Source organism: Hemiscyllium ocellatum, chromosome 9, assembly GCF_020745735.1.
Source record: "Hemiscyllium ocellatum isolate sHemOce1 chromosome 9, sHemOce1.pat.X.cur, whole genome shotgun sequence".
Lineage (NCBI taxonomy): Eukaryota > Metazoa > Chordata > Chondrichthyes > Orectolobiformes > Hemiscylliidae > Hemiscyllium > Hemiscyllium ocellatum.
The window spans coordinates 112386995-112406494 of NC_083409.1; the positions used below are offsets into that span (position 1 = coordinate 112386995).

The 19500-nt window shown below is 46.2% G+C and overlaps 1 protein-coding gene across 1 annotated transcript in view; it reads right to left on the reverse strand.

Annotated features, from left to right (window-relative positions):
• Positions 1-9838: 9838 nt before the first annotated feature.
• The window catches only part of ddah1 (dimethylarginine dimethylaminohydrolase 1), a 127274-nt gene continuing 117612 nt past the window's right edge, over positions 9839-19500 (reverse strand). Inside the window, exon 6 of the mRNA XM_060830025.1 lies at positions 9839-10709. Within this exon, the coding sequence (XP_060686008.1) occupies positions 10599-10709 (111 nt within the window). The 3' untranslated portion in view covers positions 9839-10598. The remainder of the gene's footprint in view (positions 10710-19500) is intronic.

Below are 19500 nucleotides of genomic sequence, written 5' to 3' on the forward strand. Positions count from 1 at the left end.
AAACAACAGACACAGTTCCAACACCGCACAGCCCAGATGGCCTCCTTCTTCAAGGACCGCAGATTCCCCCCAAACGTGGTCGACGATGCCCTCCACCGCATCTCCTCCACTTCCCGCTCCTCCGCCCTTGAGCCCTGCCCCTCCAACCGCCACCAAGACAGAACCCCACTGGTTCTCACCTACCACCCCACCAACCTCCGTATACAGCGTATCATCCGCCGTCATTTCCGCCACCTCCAAACGGACCCCACCACCAGGGATATATTTCCCTCCCCTCCCCTATCAGCGTTCCGCAAAGACCACTCCCTTCGTGACTCCCTCGTCAGGTCCACACCCCCCACCAACCCAACCTCCACTCCCGGCACCTTCCCCTGCAACTGCAGGAAATGTAAAACTTGCGCCCACACCTCCTCCCTCACATCCCTCCAAGGCCCCAAGGGATCCTTCCATATCCGCCACAAGTTCACCTGTACCTCCACACACATCATCTATTGCATCCGCTGCACCCGATGTGGCCTCCTCTACATTGGGGAGACGGGCCGCTTACTTGCGGAACGCTTCAGAGAACACCTCAGGGACGCCCGGACCAACCAACCCAACCACCCCGTGGCTCAACACTTTAACTCTCCCTCCCACTCCACCGAGGACATGCAGGTCCTTGGACTCCTCCACCGGCAAAACATAACAACACGACGGTTGGAGGAAGAGCGCCTCATCTTCCGCCTGGGAACCCTCCAACCACAAGGGATAAACTCGGATTTCTCCAGTTTCCTCATTTCCCCTCCCCCCACCTTGTCTCAGTCGGTTCCCTCAACTCAGTACTGCCCTCCTAACCTGCAATCTTCTTCCTAACCTCTCCGCCCCCACCCCACTCCGGCCTATCACCCTCACCTTGACCTCCTTCCACCTATCACATCTCCATCGCCCCTCCTCCCTACCTTTTATCTTAACCTGCCTGCCACCCTCTCCTCATTCCTGATGAAGGGCTTATGCCCGAAACGTCGAATTTCCTATTCCTTGGATGCTGCCTGACCTGCTGTGCTTTAACCAGCAACGCATTTTCAACAGTGATGGAGGACATGAACAGAATACGATTATCAGAAGGTCATAATGTCTATGTTACATCTAAAGTACCACACCCCCAGTAATCAGTATTGTTATAAGTATGGAATTAAACTGATTGGAATAATTTGAAAACTAGCATTCCGGTCCACAGAGACACTCTCCTGTAGTTCAATGGAAAATCAAGTCTGAGGAAACATGCATTCATTATTTTCCCTTGTAGTTACAGTGACAAAACATAAAGCCAATCATTTCTGCCTCCCTTTTTAAGATCTTACGCAGCTGAAGAATAGGAAGGAAAGCAGACAGGCCAGCTGAGGAAATCCCAAAAAAATCTATTAGGAACCAGATATCCTGACACTCTCTACATACACAAACACACACTTATACACACACTGGCAAACGAGTCAGCCTGACTTAAACAGAACCATTGCCCCATGTAAGGTCTAAGGCAGAATGGAACTGGGTCATTTAGAATTATTCATTACTGCGAGGTCTATGCAATGTCAAAGCAGGTTGTGGAATGCAAACGAAGGAGACAGTTGAAGGCATGCAAGTCACCAAGTGTTGTATTCCAAAACCTGTGCTGCGAGATATTAACTAGCAACTTTTTTCATTCACTGGAAAAGAACCAGAATAAAGGAAAACTAATCCCCACTTACAAAACAATCAACTGTAGTAAGTAAATAAAAATTGTAATCATTTACTTATAAGATTAAATTCACCCTTTCAACATATATACATATACACACTCATACATAAATATATATTGTATATACATATATATATAGAGAGAGAGAGCTGAAACTGTGTTGCTGGAAAAGCGCAGCAGGTCAGGCAGCATCCAAGGAACAGGAGAATCGATGTTTTGGGCATGAGCCCTTCTTCAGATTCTCCTGTTCCTTGGATGCTGCCTGACCTGCTGCGCTTTTCCAGCAACACATTTTCAGCTCTGATCTCCAGCATCTGCAGTCCTCACTTTCTCCTATATATATTTATATACACAAACACTCATACATAAATATATATACATATATCCTTGTCAGAATATCTGAGCAGTTCATTCAAAGAAAAGGAAGTTATATATAGTTTTAACCACTAGGTGGCAGTAACAGTCTCGCAGAAGTGTGGTTATAGAGTCAATAGAGTCATAGAGATGTACAACACGGAAACAGACCCTTCCGTCCAACCCGTCCATACCAACCAGATATCCCAACCCAATCTAGTCCCACCTGTCAGCACCCGGCCCATATCCCTCCAAACCCTTCCTATTCATATACCCATCCAAATGCCTTTTAAATGTTGCAGTTGTACCAGCCTCCAGCACATCCTCTGGCAGCTTATTCCATACACACACCACCCTCTGCGTGAAAAAGTTGCTCCTTAAGTCTCTTTTATATCTTTCCCCTCTCACCCTAAACCTATGCCCTCTAGTTCTGGACTTCCCCACCCCAGGGAAAAGACTTTGCCTATTTATCCTATCCATGCCCTTCATAATTTTGTAAACCTCTATAAGGTCACCCCTCAGCCTCCAACGGTCCAGGGTAAACAGCCCCAGCGTGTTCAGCCTCTCCCTATAGCTCAAATCGTCCAACCCTGGCAACATCCTTGTAAATCTTTTTTGAACCCTTTCAAATTTCACAACATCCTTCTGATAGGAACGAGACCAGAATTGCACGCAATATTCCAAAAGTGGCCGAACCAATGTCCTGTACAGCCACAACGTGACCTCCCAACTCCTGTACTCAATACTCTGACCAATAAAGGAAAGCATTGCAAATGCCTTCTTCACTATCCTATCTACCTGCAACTCCACTTTCAAGGAGCTATGAACCTGCACTCCAAGGTCTCTTTGTTCAGCAACACTCCCTAGGACCTTACAATTAAGTGTATAAGTCCTGCTAAGATTTGCTTTCCCAAAATGCAGCACCTCACATTTATCTAAATTAAACTCCATCTGCCAGTTCTCAGCCCATTGGCCCATCTGATCAAGATCCTGTTGTAATCTGAGGTAACTTTCTTCGCTGTCCACTACACCTCCAATTTTGGTGTCATCTGCAAACTTACTAACTGTACCTCTTATGCTCCAAATAATTTATGTAAATGACAAAAAATAGAGGATCCAGCACCGATCCTTGTGGCACTCCACTGGTCACAGGCCTCCAATCTGAAAAACAACCCTCCACCACCACCCTCTGTCTTCTACCTTTGAGCCAGTTCTGTATCCAAATGGCTAGTTCTCCCTGTATTCCATGAGATCGAACCTTGCTAATCAGTCTCCCATGGGGAACCTTGTCGAATTCCTTACTGAAGTCCATATAGATCACATCTACTGCTCTGCGCACGTCAATCCTCTTTGTTCCTTCTTCAAAAACCTCAATCAAGTTTGTGAGACATGATTTCCCACGCACAAAACCAAGTTGACTATCCCTAATCAGTAATTGCCTTTCCAAATACATGTACATCCTGTCCCTCAGGATTCCCTCCAACAACTTGCCCACCACTAATGAGAAAGTGAGGACTGCAGATGCTGGAGACCAGAGTTGAAAAATGTGGTGCTGGAAAAACACAGCAGGCCAGGCAGCATCCGAGGCGCAGGAGAACCGATGTTTCAGGCATAAGCCCTTCTTCAGGAATGAGGTCCACCACTACTGCCCACCACTAACGTCAGGCTCACTGCTCTATAGTTCCCTGGTTTGTCCTTACCACCTTTCTTAAACACTACCTTTTTTAAGCACCACCTTAGCCAACCTCCAGTCTTCCGGCACCTCCCCTGTGACTATCCATGATACAAATATCTCAGTAAGAGGCCCAGCAATCACTTCCCCAGCTTCCCATAGAGTTCTAGGGTATACCTGATCAGGTCCTGGGGATTTATCCACTCTTATGCATTTCAAGACATCCAGCACTTCCTCCTCTGTAATATCGAAATTCTTCAAGATGTCATCATATATTTCCCTACATTCTATATCTTCCATGTTCTTTTCCCCAGTAAATACTAATACAGGGGCAGCATGGTGTCTCAGTGGTTAGCACTGCTGCCTCACAGCACCAGGGTCCCAGGTTCGATTCCAGCCTCGGGAAGTTTGTGGAGTTTGCACATTCTCCCAGTGTCTGCGTGGGTTTCCTCCGAATGCTCCGACTTCCTCCCACAGTCCAAAGATGTGCAGTTTAGGTGAATTGGCCATGCTAAATTGCCCATAGTGTTAGGTGCATTAGTCGGGTAAATGTAGGGGAATGGGTCTGTGTGGGTTGCTCTTCAGAGAGTTGGTGTAGACTTGTTGGGCTGAAAGGCCTGTTTCCACATTGTAGGGAATCTAATCCAAAATGCTCATTTAGTGTCTCTCCCAATTTGTGCGGCTCCACGCAAAGGCCGCCTTGCTGATCTTTGAGGGGCCCAATCTCTCTCTAGTTACCCTTTTGTCCTTAATGTATTTGTAAAAACCCTTTGGATTCTCCTTAATTCTATTTGCCAAAGCTATTTCATGTCCCCCTTTTTGCCCTCCTGATTTCCCTCTTCAGTATACTCCTATTGCCTTTACACTCTTCTAAGGATTCACTTGGTTACCTGCCTTGAAGAAGTTTTCCTCCTCTCTCTATAAAGATTTTCCTGCTCCTCGGATGCTGCCTGAACTGCTGTGCTCTTCCAGCACCACTAATCCAGAATAAGGATTCACTCGATCTATCCTGTCTATACTTGACATACGCTTCCTTCTTTTTCTTAACCAAATCCTCAATTCCTTTAATCATCCAGTATGATTATATACCTACCAGCCTTTCCTTTCACCCTGACAGGAATATACTTTCTCTGGATTCAAAGTTATCTCATTTCAGAAGGCTTCCCATTTTGCAGCCAACCCTTTACCTGTGAACATCTGCATCCAATCAGCTTTTAAAAGTTCTTGCCTAATACTGTCAAAATTGGCCTTCCTCCAATTTAGAACTTCAACTTTTAGATCTGGCTTGCTGGGTGTAATTATACTTACAGTTAACTGTTCATTTTCATCAGATGCAAACCTACAATATTTCCAGGTGGAAAGTGTTCAAAGAGAATACATTTGCAAATGTGTTGCTGGTCAAAGCACAGCAGGCCAGGCAGCATCTCAGGAATAGAGAATTCGACGTTTCGAGCATAAGCCCTTCATCAGGAATAAGAGAGAGAGAGCCAAGCCGGCTGAGATAAAAGGTAGGGAGGAGGGACTAGGGGGAGGGGCGATGGAGGTGGGATAGGTGGAAGGAGGTCAAGGTGAGGGTGATAGGCCGGAGTGGGGTGGGGGCGGAGAGGTCAGGAAGAGGATTGCAGGTTAGGAGGGCAGTGCTGAGTTGAGGGAACCGACTGAGACAAGGTGGGGGGAGGGGGAATGAGGAAGCTGGAGAAATCTGAATTCATACCTTGTGGTTGGAGGGTTCCCAGGCGGAAGATGAGGCGCTCCTCCTCCAGCCGTCGTGTAGTTGTGTTCTGCCGGTGGAGGAGTCCAAGGACCTGCATGTCCTCGGTGGAGTGGGAGGGGGAGTTAAAGTGTTGAGCCACGGGGTGATTGGGTTGGTTGGTTCGGGCGGCCCAGAGGTGTTCTCTGAAGCGTTCCGCAAGTAAGCGGCCTGTCTCACCAATATAGAGGAGGCCACATCGGGTGCAGCGGATGCAATAGATGATGTGTGTGGAGGTACAGGTGAACTTGTGGCGGATATGGAAGGATCCCTTGGGGCCTTGGAGGGAAGTGAGTGTGGAGGTGTGGGCGCAAGTTTTACATTTCCTGCGGTTGCAGGGGAAGGTGCCGGGGGTGGAGGTTGGGTTGGTGGGGGGTGTGGATCTGACAAGGGAGTCACGAAGGGAGTGGTCCTTGCGGAACGCTGATAGGGGAGGGGAGGGAAATATATCCTTGGTGGTGGGGTCCGTTTGGAGGTGGCGGAAATGGCGGCGGATAATACGTTGTATGCGCAGGTTGGTGGGGTGGTAGGTGAGAACCAGTGGGGTTCTGTCTTGGTGGCGGTTGGAGGAGCGGGGCTCAAGGGCGGAGGAGCGGGAAGTGGAGGAGATGCGGTGGAGGGCATCGTCGATCACGTCTGGGGGGAATCTGCGGTCCTTGAAGAAGGAGGCCATCTGGGTTGTGCGGTGTTGGAATTGGTCCTCCTGGGAGCAGATGCGGCGGAGACGAAGGAATTGGGAATATGGGATGGCGTTTTTACAGGGGGCAGGGTGGGAGGAGGTGTAGTCCAGGTAGCTGTGGGAGTCAGTCGGTTTATAATAGATGTCTGTGTTGAGTCGGTCGCCCGAGATAGAAATGGAAAGGTCTAGGAAGGGGAGGGAGGAGTCTGAGACAGTCCAGGTGAATTTCAGGTCGGGATGGAAGGTGTTAGTAAAGTTGATGAACTGTTCAACCTCCTCGTGGGAGCACGAGGCAGCGCCGATACAGTCATCGATGTAGCGGAGGAAAAGGTGGGGGGTGGTGCCAGTGTAGTTGCGGAAGATGGACTGTTCCACATATCCTACGAAGAGGCAGGCATAGCTGGGGCCCATGCGGGTGCCCATGGCAACTCCTTTAGTTTGGAGGAAGTGGGAGGATTGAAAAGAGAAGTTATTCAGGGTGAGGACCAGTTCAGTCAGTCGAAGGAGGGTGTCAGTGGAAGGGTACTGGTTAGTGCGGCGGGAAAGGAAGAAGCGGAGGGCTTTGAGTCTTACCATGGGCACCCGCATGGGCCCCAGCTATGCCTGCCTCTTCGTAGGATATGTGGAACAGTCCATCTTCCGCAACTACACTGGCACCACCCCCCACCTTTTCCTCCGCTACATCGATGACTGTATCGGCGCTGCCTCGTGCTCCCACGAGGAGGTTGAACAGTTCATCAACTTTACTAACACCTTCCATCCCGACCTGAAATTCACCTGGACTGTCTCAGACTCCTCCCTCCCCTTCCTAGACCTTTCCATTTCTATCTCGGGCGACCGACTCAACACAGACATCTATTATAAACCGACTGACTCCCACAGCTACCTGGACTACACCTCCTCCCACCCTGCCCCCTGTAAAAACGCCATCCCATATTCCCAATTCCTTCGTCTCCGCCGCATCTGCTCCCAGGAGGACCAATTCCAACACCGCACAACCCAGATGGCCTCCTTCTTCAAGGACCGCAGATTCCCCCCAGACGTGATCGACGATGCCCTCCACCGCATCTCCTCCACTTCCCGCTCCTCCGCCCTTGAGCCCCGCTCCTCCAACCGCCACCAAGACAGAACCCCACTGGTTCTCACCTACCACCCCACCAACCTGCGCATACAACGTATTATCCGCCGCCATTTCCGCCACCTCCAAACGGACCCCACCACCAAGGATATATTTCCCTCCCCTCCCCTATCAGCGTTCCGCAAGGACCACTCCCTTCGTGACTCCCTTGTCAGATCCACACCCCCCACCAACCCAACCTCCACCCCCGGCACCTTCCCCTGCAACCGCAGGAAATGTAAAACTTGCGCCCACACCTCCACACTCACTTCCCTCCAAGGCCCCAAGGGATCCTTCCATATCCGCCACAAGTTCACCTGTACCTCCACACACATCATCTATTGCATCCGCTGCACCCGATGTGGCCTCCTCTATATTGGTGAGACAGGCCGCTTACTTGCGGAACGCTTCAGAGAACACCTCTGGGCCGCCCGAACCAACCAACCCAATCACCCCGTGGCTCAACACTTTAACTCCCCCTCCCACTCCACCGAGGACATGCAGGTCCTTGGACTCCTCCACCGGCAGAACACAACTACACGACGGCTGGAGGAGGAGCGCCTCATCTGCCGCCTGGGAACCCTCCAACCACAAGGTATGAATTCAGATTTCTCCAGCTTCCTCATTTCCCCTCCCCCCACCTTGTCTCAGTCGGTTCCCTCAACTCAGCACCGCCCTCCTAACCTGCAATCCTCTTCCTGACCTCTCCGCCCCCACCCCACTCCGGCCTATCACCCTCACCTTGACCTCCTTCCACCTATCCCACCTCCATCGCCCCTCCCCCTAGTCCCTCCTCCCTACCTTTTATCTCAGCCGGCTTGGCTCTCTCTCTCTTATTCCTGATGAAGGGCTTATGCTCGAAACGTCGAATTCTCTATTCCTGAGATGCTGCCTGGCCTGCTGTGCTTTGACCAGCAACACATTTGCAGCTGTGATCTCCAGCATCTGCAGACCTCATTTTTTACAAAGAGAATACATTGACAAGCAAGAGCTTTGCAATATTGTTTGGGAAGATTACAGCTGATGGTCTCACAGCAAGAACACGCAACGAACAACTTTTTATTCTTTCACAGGATGTGGGCAACGCCAGTTGGGCCAGCATCTATTCAGAGAATCAACCCCATTGCTGTGCGTCTGGAGTCACAGATAGGCCAGACCAGGTAAGAACGGCAGTTTCCTTCCCTAAAGGATACTGATGAACCAGATGGCATTCCCCACCCCCCCCCCCCCGCCCCCCCAACAATAGTTTCACAGTCATCGTGAAACTCTTCAATTTTCATTGAATATCAAATTCTATTACCTGCTGTGGCAGGATTCAAGCCCATGGCCCCAGAACATTACCTGAGTCTCCACCTTCATTTCTAGTGATAAAACCACTAGGTCATTATCTCTCCTCAAGGAGAACTGCAAGTTGAAATAGAGTATTTGTCAGATCAAGGTTCACCTTCTCCCATTAAGTAAAAAATGAGGTCTGCAGATGCTGGAGATCACAGCTGCAAATGTGTTGCTGGTCAAAGCACAGCAGGTTAGGCAGCATCTCAGGAATAGAGAATTCGACGTTTCGAGCATAAGCCCTTCATCAGGAATAAGGTTACAGGTTGTCCTGGTTGGGTCCAAATTTTGTTGGTTGGAATGTAGTTCGGAGTCCGTGTGGGATCAGTCGGTTCCTTAGGCAGGTGCTGAGGAAGGAGATGTGGCTGTGGTAACGAGTCTGTTTGAGAACGTGGCTGAAGAGCTTCTGTGCAGAGGAGATGACCTGGGGGGTGCAGTGAGAGAGGGACTCACTGAAATCCTTGTAGAGGGAGGAAGAGAGCTTCTTCAAGGAAGGCATCCACCTTCTCCCATGTAAACCAATCTCTGTTCGCCAGTTTAACATAACACATCACTGTTGCAAATATGAGGGAGGGATTTGATCCAATGTCGTTAAGTATTCCAAAGATGCATCACTAACAATAATTACCACCCTTGTCAGTAGAATTAATTAATTTTCAGAATAGGATTAAAAGCATTTCAAATGCTTTAAAAAATTCAACCTGTATTATTTCTCCCCTAGATCACTAAAACAATGAAGGATGTTCTCCTGATCAAAAGCTAGGTTTTGAAATGAAAAATACATGAACTTTTTATTTAAGATTGTCTTAACAGAAACCTGTTGGTTGTCACATGAAACCAACAAGAAATTCAGTCAAAGATAAAAATATAATTACCGAAAAAAATTGTATAAAAAATGTTCTTTGATATTTTGGCAAAAGTTGAAATATTTAAACGCAATTAAATAATATTGCAATAATTTCACTGTTAAAAGGGTGTTTGGCAAGAAACATCTGAAATGACTGTTGCAGTTTGATTACAGAAGTGACTAAGAGCAGTGTGTAATGCATGGATGTGATGAGAAAGTCACTTGGAAACATAAGCAAATTCAAACTAATAGCCCTTCTGGTAAAATAGTAGCACATTTATAATGTTGCTTTGAATGTATACTTCTTCAAAATTATGAATATGAGTTTCAGTATTGGGTGGTGCGAGTTAAAATGGACCAAACACATTGAATGTAGCATTGGCAATGACTTTTATTTCATTCACATGAAGCAGATGAAGAACACAACAAGCAATCAAATTTGACAATCGTGAGACATGGTAATGCGTTGTGGCAAACTGAAGACAAAGCAGCCTTTGGCACACACACTGGCAAACGAGTCAGCCTGACTTAAACAGAACCATTGCCCCATGTAAGGTCTAAGGCAGAATGGAACTGGGTCATTTAGAATTATTCATTACTGCGAGGTCTATGCAATGTCAAAGCAGGTTGTGGAATGCAAACGAAGGAGACAGTTGAAGGCATGCAAGTCACCAAGTGTTGTATTCCAAAACCTGAGCTGCGAGATATTAACTAGCAACTTTTTTCATTCACTGGAAAAGAACCAAAATAAAGGAAAACTAATCCCCACTTACAAAACAATCAACTGTAGTAAGTAAATAAAAATTGTAATCATTCACTTATAAGATTAAATTCACCCTTTTAACATCTGAATATAATATATATATATACACATATATATCCTCATCAGAATTTCGGAAGTTACTTCAAAGAAAAGGACGTTATACATAGTTGTAATCACAAGGTGGCAGTCACAGTCTACTTGATCCCAGCCTTCCAATACACAGCATTCAGAGCACAGTGGAAGAGAAGGGTTTAGAAGAATTCAAGTAAAGACTGTAGTTTCAGAATAGATTCAGTAACGCAGTAATCACATTATTGCCAATTAAAAGAAGTTTCTTTTTTTTTTGTTTAAAAAAGAGGAGCTTCATATTTCAAGCGCCTTTGTTCAGAAGTATGGAACAGCAAGTAAGGCTTCCATCAACTTTGGCCAGTTCAGTGTTGGAGACTGGAATCAATGTATAGTTGGTCAGGCTTTTAAACCTCTGGGAGGAAGAAAGAGATAAACACAATTAAAATCTTCTCCAACTCACATGCAGACATATGTGTCACTGCGACCTTTTCTCTTGCTTCAAACAGGATGAGTCAAAGAATGCCAAATTTCAAATAATGTGGGGAGGTCACAGTCTAGTGATATTATTGTGGGACTGCTAATCCAGAGACCCAGGGAATGTTCTGGGGAAATGGGTTTGAATCCCATCATGGCAGATGGTGGAATTTGAATTCAATAAAAATAAATCTGGAATCAAAAGTCAAATAAAGATCATTGTTGATTGTTGGGAAAACCCATCTGGGTCACTAATATCCGTTAGGGAAGGAAACTGCCTTCCTTACCTGGTCTGGTCTACACGTGACTCCAGACCCACAGCAATGAGGTTGACTCACAACTGCCTTCAGGGCAATTAGGGGATGGGCAATAATTGTTGGACAAGCCAGTGATGCTCATGTCCTTTGAATGAATAAAGAAAATCACAAGAGCAAAAGATGCGGATTGGTGACAATTGAACTCTTGATTAATTGATGCATTTTCATGAAGAAAGCAACTCTATTCCCCTCAAGCCTCCAAGTTATTGCTGTGATTGTTTGAAATTTGACATTCCTGCATTTGTCCTGATGAGCTCAAAATTAAAAACAGCTTGAAAGGCATTTTCAAAAATGAATCACAATCTAATGACGACCGAGTTGAGAACTTTAAAGGCTGAAAATGAAATGTATTTCCTGGACTGAGAAATATTTCTGACTCAGACAGTTTGGAATTCCCATTTTTTAAGTAAATTATGCTTCGCCCTGAATTAAAAATCATTTCAAACACATTGTTTGCAGATTTAACAAAGTTATCATTTCTTGTGGGGACCAACCAATTAGAAAAGAGTGGACAATATATATTTCTCAACTGGAAAACTTTGCAGAACATGTGACAGCGACTTGAAGTATTTTTGAACTTTAGTCACTGATGCAATTGGTAATATAGAAGCCAACTGTGCACAGCCAAGATCCCATAAACAGCAATGAGACAATATATAAGATAATTGATTAAGAAAGCGAATGCAATGTTGTCACTTATCTCAAGAGGGTTGGAATATAAAAGTACCGTTGTGCTACTGAGACTTTATAAAGCTCTGGTTAGGCCCCATTTGGAGTACTGTGTCCAGTTTTGATCCCCACACCTCAGGAAGGACATACTGGCACTGGAACGTATCCAGCGGAGATTCACACGGATGATCCCTGGAATGGTTGGTCTAACATATGAGGAACGGCTGAGGATCCTGGGATTATATTCATTGGAGTTTAGAAGATTAAGGGGAGATTTAATAGAGATGTACAAGATAATACATGGCTTATGGGTGGACGCTAGGAAGTTATTTCTGTTAGGCGAGGAGACTAGGACCCGTGGACACAGCCTTAAAATTAGAGGGGGTCAATTCAGAACAGAAATGCGCAGACATTTCTTCCGCTAGAGAGTGGTGAGCCAGTGGAATTCATTGCCACAGAGTGCAGTGGAGACCGGGACGCTAAATGTCTTCAAGGCAGAGATCAATAGATTCTTGTTGTCTCGAGGAATTAAGGGCTACGGGGAGAATGCGGGTAAGTGGAGTTGAAATGCCCATCAGTCATGATTGAATGGCAGAGTGGACTCGATGGGCCGAATGGCCTTACTTCCACTCCTATGTCTTATGGTCTTATAATCAGGGGCATGGGCAGGGTGAAGAGAGAGCAGCTGTTCCCCTTAGATAAAGAGGAGAAAGTGAGGACTGCAGATGCTGGAGATCAGAGCTGAAAATGTGTTGCTGGAAAAGCGCAGCAGGTCAGGCAGCATCCAAGGAGCAGGAGATTTGACGTTTCGGACATAAACCCTTCATCAGGAATGATTCCTGAAGGGCTTGTGCCTGAAACGTTGAATCTCCTGTTCCTTGGATGCTGCCTGACCTGCCGCGCTTTTCCAGCAACACATTTTCACCTTAAATAAAGAGTCAATAACAGGAGGTGGGGCAAGGAGGGATTTTAAAATAAATGACAGGAGGCTTGAAGCAGGTTTGAGGTGAATTGCTTTCATGCAGAGGATGGCAGGGGTGTACCATGCACTGTCTTGGAGGGTGGTTGTATCAGGGAACCTCACAATCTACACAAAGTACTTGATGACCACGTGAAGTCTCATAACATGGAGGGTTATAGGCCTCGTGTAGCAGAGTGGGGTAAGTATACAGAGTATTTTTGGCAGCACAGAATTGATGGGCCAAAAGGCCTCCCCTGACCTGTATGAGTCAATGATTCCATAATGACCCCCAACGGCTTGAATCAGGTGATGCTGATTGAGGGACAAATATTGAAAAAGCCACAAGATCAACACAGCTTGTCTTCTTCAGTCGGTTTAAGGTGAGAGGGAGAACACTTCAAGGAGGTTTGTGAGGAAAGTCTTTTACACAGAGGGTGGTGGGTGCCTGGAACATGTTGACAGGGGAGGTGGGAGAAGCAGATATGCCAGCAATGCTTAGGAGGCATTTAGACAGACACAAAAACAGACAGGGAATAGAGGGGTCTGGAGTGTGCACAGGCAGATGGGATTAGCTTAGAATGGCATCATGGTCAGCACAGACATGGTGGGCTGAAGGGACTGTTCCTGTGCTGTACTTGTCTGTGTGCTATGTATTATAGTGCTTGCTGGTTTAGAGGGTTAATAGGACCTTGATTTAATATTGCATCCCAAAGACATTGCAGCACACTCTCTGGAGGTGTTATCCCAGATAACCATACTCGAGACCAGAATAGGAGTCTGCTCACTAGCCTCTCAGTCAAAGGGAGGAATCCTCCCAACAGAGAGCTTCAAAAAGACCTAATGCTGTCATGGCTTGAACCCCCTGAGTTTCTGCAACATCATCTCCAGACTTGTTCTGAGCGATGCCGCAGGAAACCTGCTTGTTCTACGAAAGCAGCCAACAATAAATTTCTAGAAATATACCTTCATTCAAAGTGACAAGTGATTGTTTTGAAGGTACATCAAGCAATTCAATAGAAATAAAAGCACTCAGGTGAATCAAAATATGATTCTATGACACTCAAGTTGTTAGGGCTAGAGTATTAGTGTGCAGAGAGGATTGGTTGACTAACAGGAAGCAAAGAGTGGGGATAATTGAATTGAATTGAATTTATTGTCATGTGTACTGAGGCACAGTGAAAAACTTTGTTTTGTGAGTAATACAGGCAGATCACAGAGTTAAGTCGCATAGATAGTAAATAATAGGTCAACAGCGGTAAAAACAAAAACACTGGTACAGGCGACTGTTAAGAGTTTGTGAGTCCATTCAGTATTCTAACAACAGTACATAAGGAGCTGTTTCGAAACCGGCTGGTGTGTGTGTTCAGGCTTCTGTACCTTCTCCCCGATGGTAGAGGTTGTAGAAAAACATTACCAGGGTGGGATGGATCTTTGAGAATGCGGGCAGCCTTTCCTTGACAGTGGCCCTGGTAGATGGATTCTATAGATGGGAGGTTGGCCTTTGTGATTGTCTGGGCTGAGTTCACCGCGCTCTGTAACCGTCTCCGATCTTGAATGGTACAGTTGCCATACCAGGCAGTGAGACACAAGCAACAATTTGATTTCAGATAGTCAACATGGTTTCGTCAAGGGCAGGTCGTGTCTCACAAACCCCATTGAGTTTTTTGAGAAGGTGACCAGGCATGTAGATGAGGGTAGGGCAGTTGATGTGGTATACGTGGACTTCAGTAAAGCCTTTGATAAGATTCCACATGGTAGGTTATTGGAGAAATGCAGAGGCATGGGACTGAAGGTGATTTAGCCGTTTGGGTTAGAAACTGGCTTTCTGAAAGAAGGCAGCGAGTGGTGGTTGATGGAAAATATTCAGCCTGGAGTCTGGTTAATAGTGGTGTGCCACAAGGATCTGTTTCGGGACACTGCTGTTTGTCATTTTTATAAATGACTTGGACACAGGCATAGGTGGATGGATTAGTAAATTTTCAGATGACACTAAAGTCGGTGGAGTAGTGGACAGTTTGGAAGAATGTTACAGGTTGCAGGGGGACTTGGATAAACTGCAGAATTGGGCTGAGAGGTGGCAAATGGAGTTCAATGCAGCTAAATGTGAGGTGATGCACTTTGGGAAGAATAATGGGAAGGCAGAGTACTGGGTCGATGGAAAGATTCTTGGAACTGTGGATGTGCAGAGGGATCTTAGAGTCCATGTACATAGATCCCTGAAAATTGCCACCCAGGTTGATAGTGCTATTAAGAAGGCATATGGTGTGTTAGGTTTCATTCGTAGGGGATTGAGTTCTGGAGCTGCAATATCATGCTGCAACTATACAAAACACTAGTGCGGCCTCACTTGGAATATTGTGTACAGTTCTGGTCCCTATATTTCAGGAAGGATGTGGGAGCATTGGAAAAGGTGCAGAGGAGATTTACCAGGACGTTGCCTGATCTGGAGGGAAGGTCTTATGAGGAAAGGCTGAGACACTTGGGTCTGTTCCCATTGGAAAGAAGAAGGCTAGGGGGGGATTTGATACAGACATACAAGATGATAAAGGATTAGATAGGGTAGACAGTGAAAATCTTTTTCCTAGGATGATGATGTCAGCTTGTACAAGGGGGCATAACTACAAATTGAGGGGTGATAGATTTAAGACAGATGTCAGAGGCGGGTTCTTTATTCAGAGAGTGGTAAGGGTGTGGAATGCCCTACCTGCTAATGTAGTCACCTCAGCCACATTAGGGAGATTTAAACAATCCTTGGATAAGCACATGGATGATTTTGGGATAGTGTAGGGGACGAGCTGAGAATAGTTCACAGGTTGGCGCAACATCGAGGGCCGAAGGGCCTGTTCTGCGCTGTATTGTTCTATGTTCTATCCAGACATAGTGCTCTCGATGGTGCACCTATAAATGTTGGCAAGGGTATTCACCATCATGCCAAATTTCCTCAGCTGCCTGAGGAAGAAGCGATATTGTTGGGCCTTTGTAACCAGTGCGTCCACATGAAGAGTCTAAGAAAGCTTGTTGTGGATGACCACCTCCAGGAGCGTGACACTCTCCACTCGTTCCACCTCCGTGCTGTTAATGTGCAGGGAGGCATGAGTAACATCCTGTCGAACGTCAATAACGAGATCCTTGGTTTTGCCGGCATCGAGAGCTAAGTTGTTCTCAGTGCAACATTTTTCCAGATCTCCCATCTCCCGTCTGTAGTCTGTTTCATCACCATCTGAGATTCGACCGACTATGGTGGTGTCATCAGCGAACTTGTAAATGGCATTAGTCTGGTATTTGGCGACGTGGTCATGGGTATACAGTGAGTACAGTAGGGGACTGAGTACACATTCCTGGGGGGCTCCAGTGTTGAGTGTTGGTGAGGATGAAATATTGTCCCCAATCTTCACTGATTGCGGCCTGTGGGTCAGGAAACTGAGGATCCAGTTGCAGAGAGTGGGGCTTAGTCAGATCACTAAGTTTAGTAATCAGTCTCGAGGGGATAATGGTGTTGAAGGCTGAACTGTAGTCAATGAGTAGGATTCTTACGTAGCTGTTCTTGGTGTCAAGGTGTTCTAGAGAGGAGTGAAGGATGGGAATCTGTTGGTCCGATAGGCAAATTGGCGTGGGTCAAGAGTAGTGGGGAAGCTGGAATTGATTAATGCCATGACCAACCTTTCAAAGCACTTCCTGACCACCGAGGTTAGGGTCACTGGGCAGTAGTCACTGAGACATGCTGCATGGGCCTCCTTAGGCACAGGGATGACGTTGGCCTCTTGAAACAGGCAGGGACAGGGGCCTGCTGCAGGGAGAGGTTGAAGATGTTGGAGAAGACCTCTGCCAGTTGATCTGCACATGCTCTGAGTGCACGGCCTGGTACTCCGTCTGGTCCCATCACTTTCCTTGGATTCACATTAAGGAAAACTGATCTGACCTCTGATGCAGTGACTGTTGGGATAGGTTCGTCAGGACCTGTCGGAATAGGTGTTACCTCTCCGCCGAAATTCTGCTCAAAGCGAGCGTAGAAGGCGTTGAGCTGATCTGGGAGGGATGTGTCCTTGTCTGCTGTCTTGCACTGTCTCTTCTTAGAACCTGTGATGTCGTTCAGAACTTGCCATAGTTGCCGGGTATCTCTTCCACACACTTGCTGATAGAGTCTGCGATGGTGGTGGCGTACTCGTCCAGAGTACCTGCGGCCTGTTTGAACATGACCCAATCAGCCGATTCCAGACAGCACCGGGGTTGATCCTCTGCCTCCTCCGACCAGCACTGGACCTGTATCCGCGAGGGGGTCTCCTGATTGAGCTTTTGCCTGTATGCCGGGAGAAGAAGCATGGCATTGTGGTTCCCGAAATGGGGGCGGGAGATGGAGTGGTAGGCATCTTTCACACTGGTGTAGCAGTTGTCTAACATGGTGGGCCAGGTAATTTTCTGGTGGTACTTGGGCAACACTTTCCTTAGATTGGCTTGATTGAAGTCACCAGTCACAATAAACAGGGCCTCAGGGTGTTCTGTCTCCAGGGTGTTAGTGGTGGAGTACAGCGCATCCAGAACTTCTTCAACCTTTGCTTATGGTGGTATGTACACTATTCTGGCTGGCAGTCAATGACTACTGGTGTGCCTCAGGGAGCCGTGTTGGGATCCACAAATTATTTATAATTTATATTGATGATCTGGAGTTGGGGGCCAGGTGTACAGTGTCAAAGTTTGCCAAAGACACTAAGATGAGTGGCAGAGTAAAGTGTGCAGAGGACTGTGGAAACTTTACAGAGGAACATAGATACATTGAGTGAGTGGGCAAAGGTCTAGCAGATGGAATACAACGTTAGTAAATGTGAAGTCATCCATTTTGGTCGGAGTAACCGTAAAAAGGATTATTATTTGAATGGTAAAAAGTTGCAGCATGCTGCTGTGCAGAGGGACCTGGGTGTTCTTGTGCATGAATCACACAAGGTTGGTCTGCAGGTACAACAGGTCATTAGGAAGGCAAATGGAACTTTGTCCTTCATTGCTAAAGGGATTGAGTTTAAAAGCAGGGAGGTTATGTTACAGGGTGCTGGTGAGGCCACACCTGGAGTACTGTGTGCAATCTCCTTACTTGAGAAAAGATGTACTGGCACTGGAGGGAGTACAGAGGAGGGTCACTGGGTTGATTCCGGAGTTGAGGAGTTGGCTTATGAGGAGAGACTGAGTAGATTAGGATTATATTCACTGGAATTTAGAAGAATGAGGGGGATCTTATAGAAACATAAAATTGTGAAGGGAATCGATAAGATAGAAATAGAGAGGATGTTTCCACTGGTAAGATTGAAAAAAGCACAAGAGCACATGGCCTGAAGATTAAAGGGAACAGGGTTAGAACTGAACTGAGAAGGAATTTATTCATCCAGAGGGTTGTAAATCTATGGAATTCCTTGCCCAGGGAAGAAGTTGACGCTACTTCAGTAATCACTTTTAAAGCTAAGGTAGATACTTCTTAGAAAAATAATGGAATTAAACAATGTGGTGAACCAACACGGTAAGTGAAGCTGAGGCCATGAAAAAGTCATCCATGATCTTATTAAATAGGGGAGCAGGCTCAATGAGCTGGACGGCCTCCTCCTGCTCCTGATTGGATGTTCTTACGTCAATGTGAAAACACAAACAGAAATTGCTGGTGAAGCTCAGCAGATCTGGCAGTGTTTGTGAAGAGAGACCCGAAATGTTAATCCTGATTTCTCTCCATAGACGCTGCCTGAGCTTTTCCAACAGTTTCTGTTTTTGTTCCTGATTTACAACATTCGTAGTTTTTTCTTGGTTTTGGAGAAGAGTTAATACCCCAGAAGGCTCGCCATCTCTGAATTTTGTTCATGTCTGCAAGAGTCACCTCTTGGACTTCAGACAAATTCTAATTTCATGTATATTTGCAAGCCACAGGCTAGATTAGATTAGATTACTTACAGTGTGGTGACAGGCCCTTGGCCCAACAAGTCCACACTGACCAGCCAAAGCATAGCCCACCCAGACCCATTCCCCTAACATTAGGGGCAATTTAGCATGGGCAATTCACCTAACCTGCACATTTTTGGATTGTGGGAGGAAACCCACACAGACACGGGGAGAATGTGCAAACTCCACACAGAGAGTCACCTGAGGCAGGAATTGAACCCAGGTCTCTAGCGCTGTGAGGCAGCAGTGCTAACCACTGTGCCACCGTGCCACCCAGTACAAGGCTATCTAAAACAAAGATAGCAATAACATCAATTGTCACTGCAATATCTCAATATGATTCCTGATATTCCTTGGTCTGGTTTATGTTGTTGTGTTCACAAAGAGAAATTCAGCCAATTCTCACAATCCTTGCATTTACAAAAGGAAAGTTTTTAAAGTTACTCAAGACAGTCATTGAACTGAAATACAAAACATAAAACTAAATGACATGTTTGACAATGTTTTAAAAAATGCCAAGCGAGACAAAAGTAGTTTTCTTCTTACAAAATTCCCAGATTCCAAGGGGTGGTAACTGAAAACCTTTATGAGTGATTCGTCTCTGTACTGTGTTTTGTCTCATTTACTTCAATCATTTGCAAGTCTATCTTCTTATTACCAAAAGTAGGGCCATAACCTGTCTTCCAGGCCTGGGCTGTGGGTATAAATTGGAGGATCTTTCAAAGAACTGGTAGACATATGATGGGCTGAATGGCCACTTGCCACATGCTGAGAAACTATGATTCCATTGGGAAAATGTCATGACTGCTGTGTAACTTAACTCATCTTCGTATTTATTCAATGGAAACATGGTCAATAATAACTTTTCA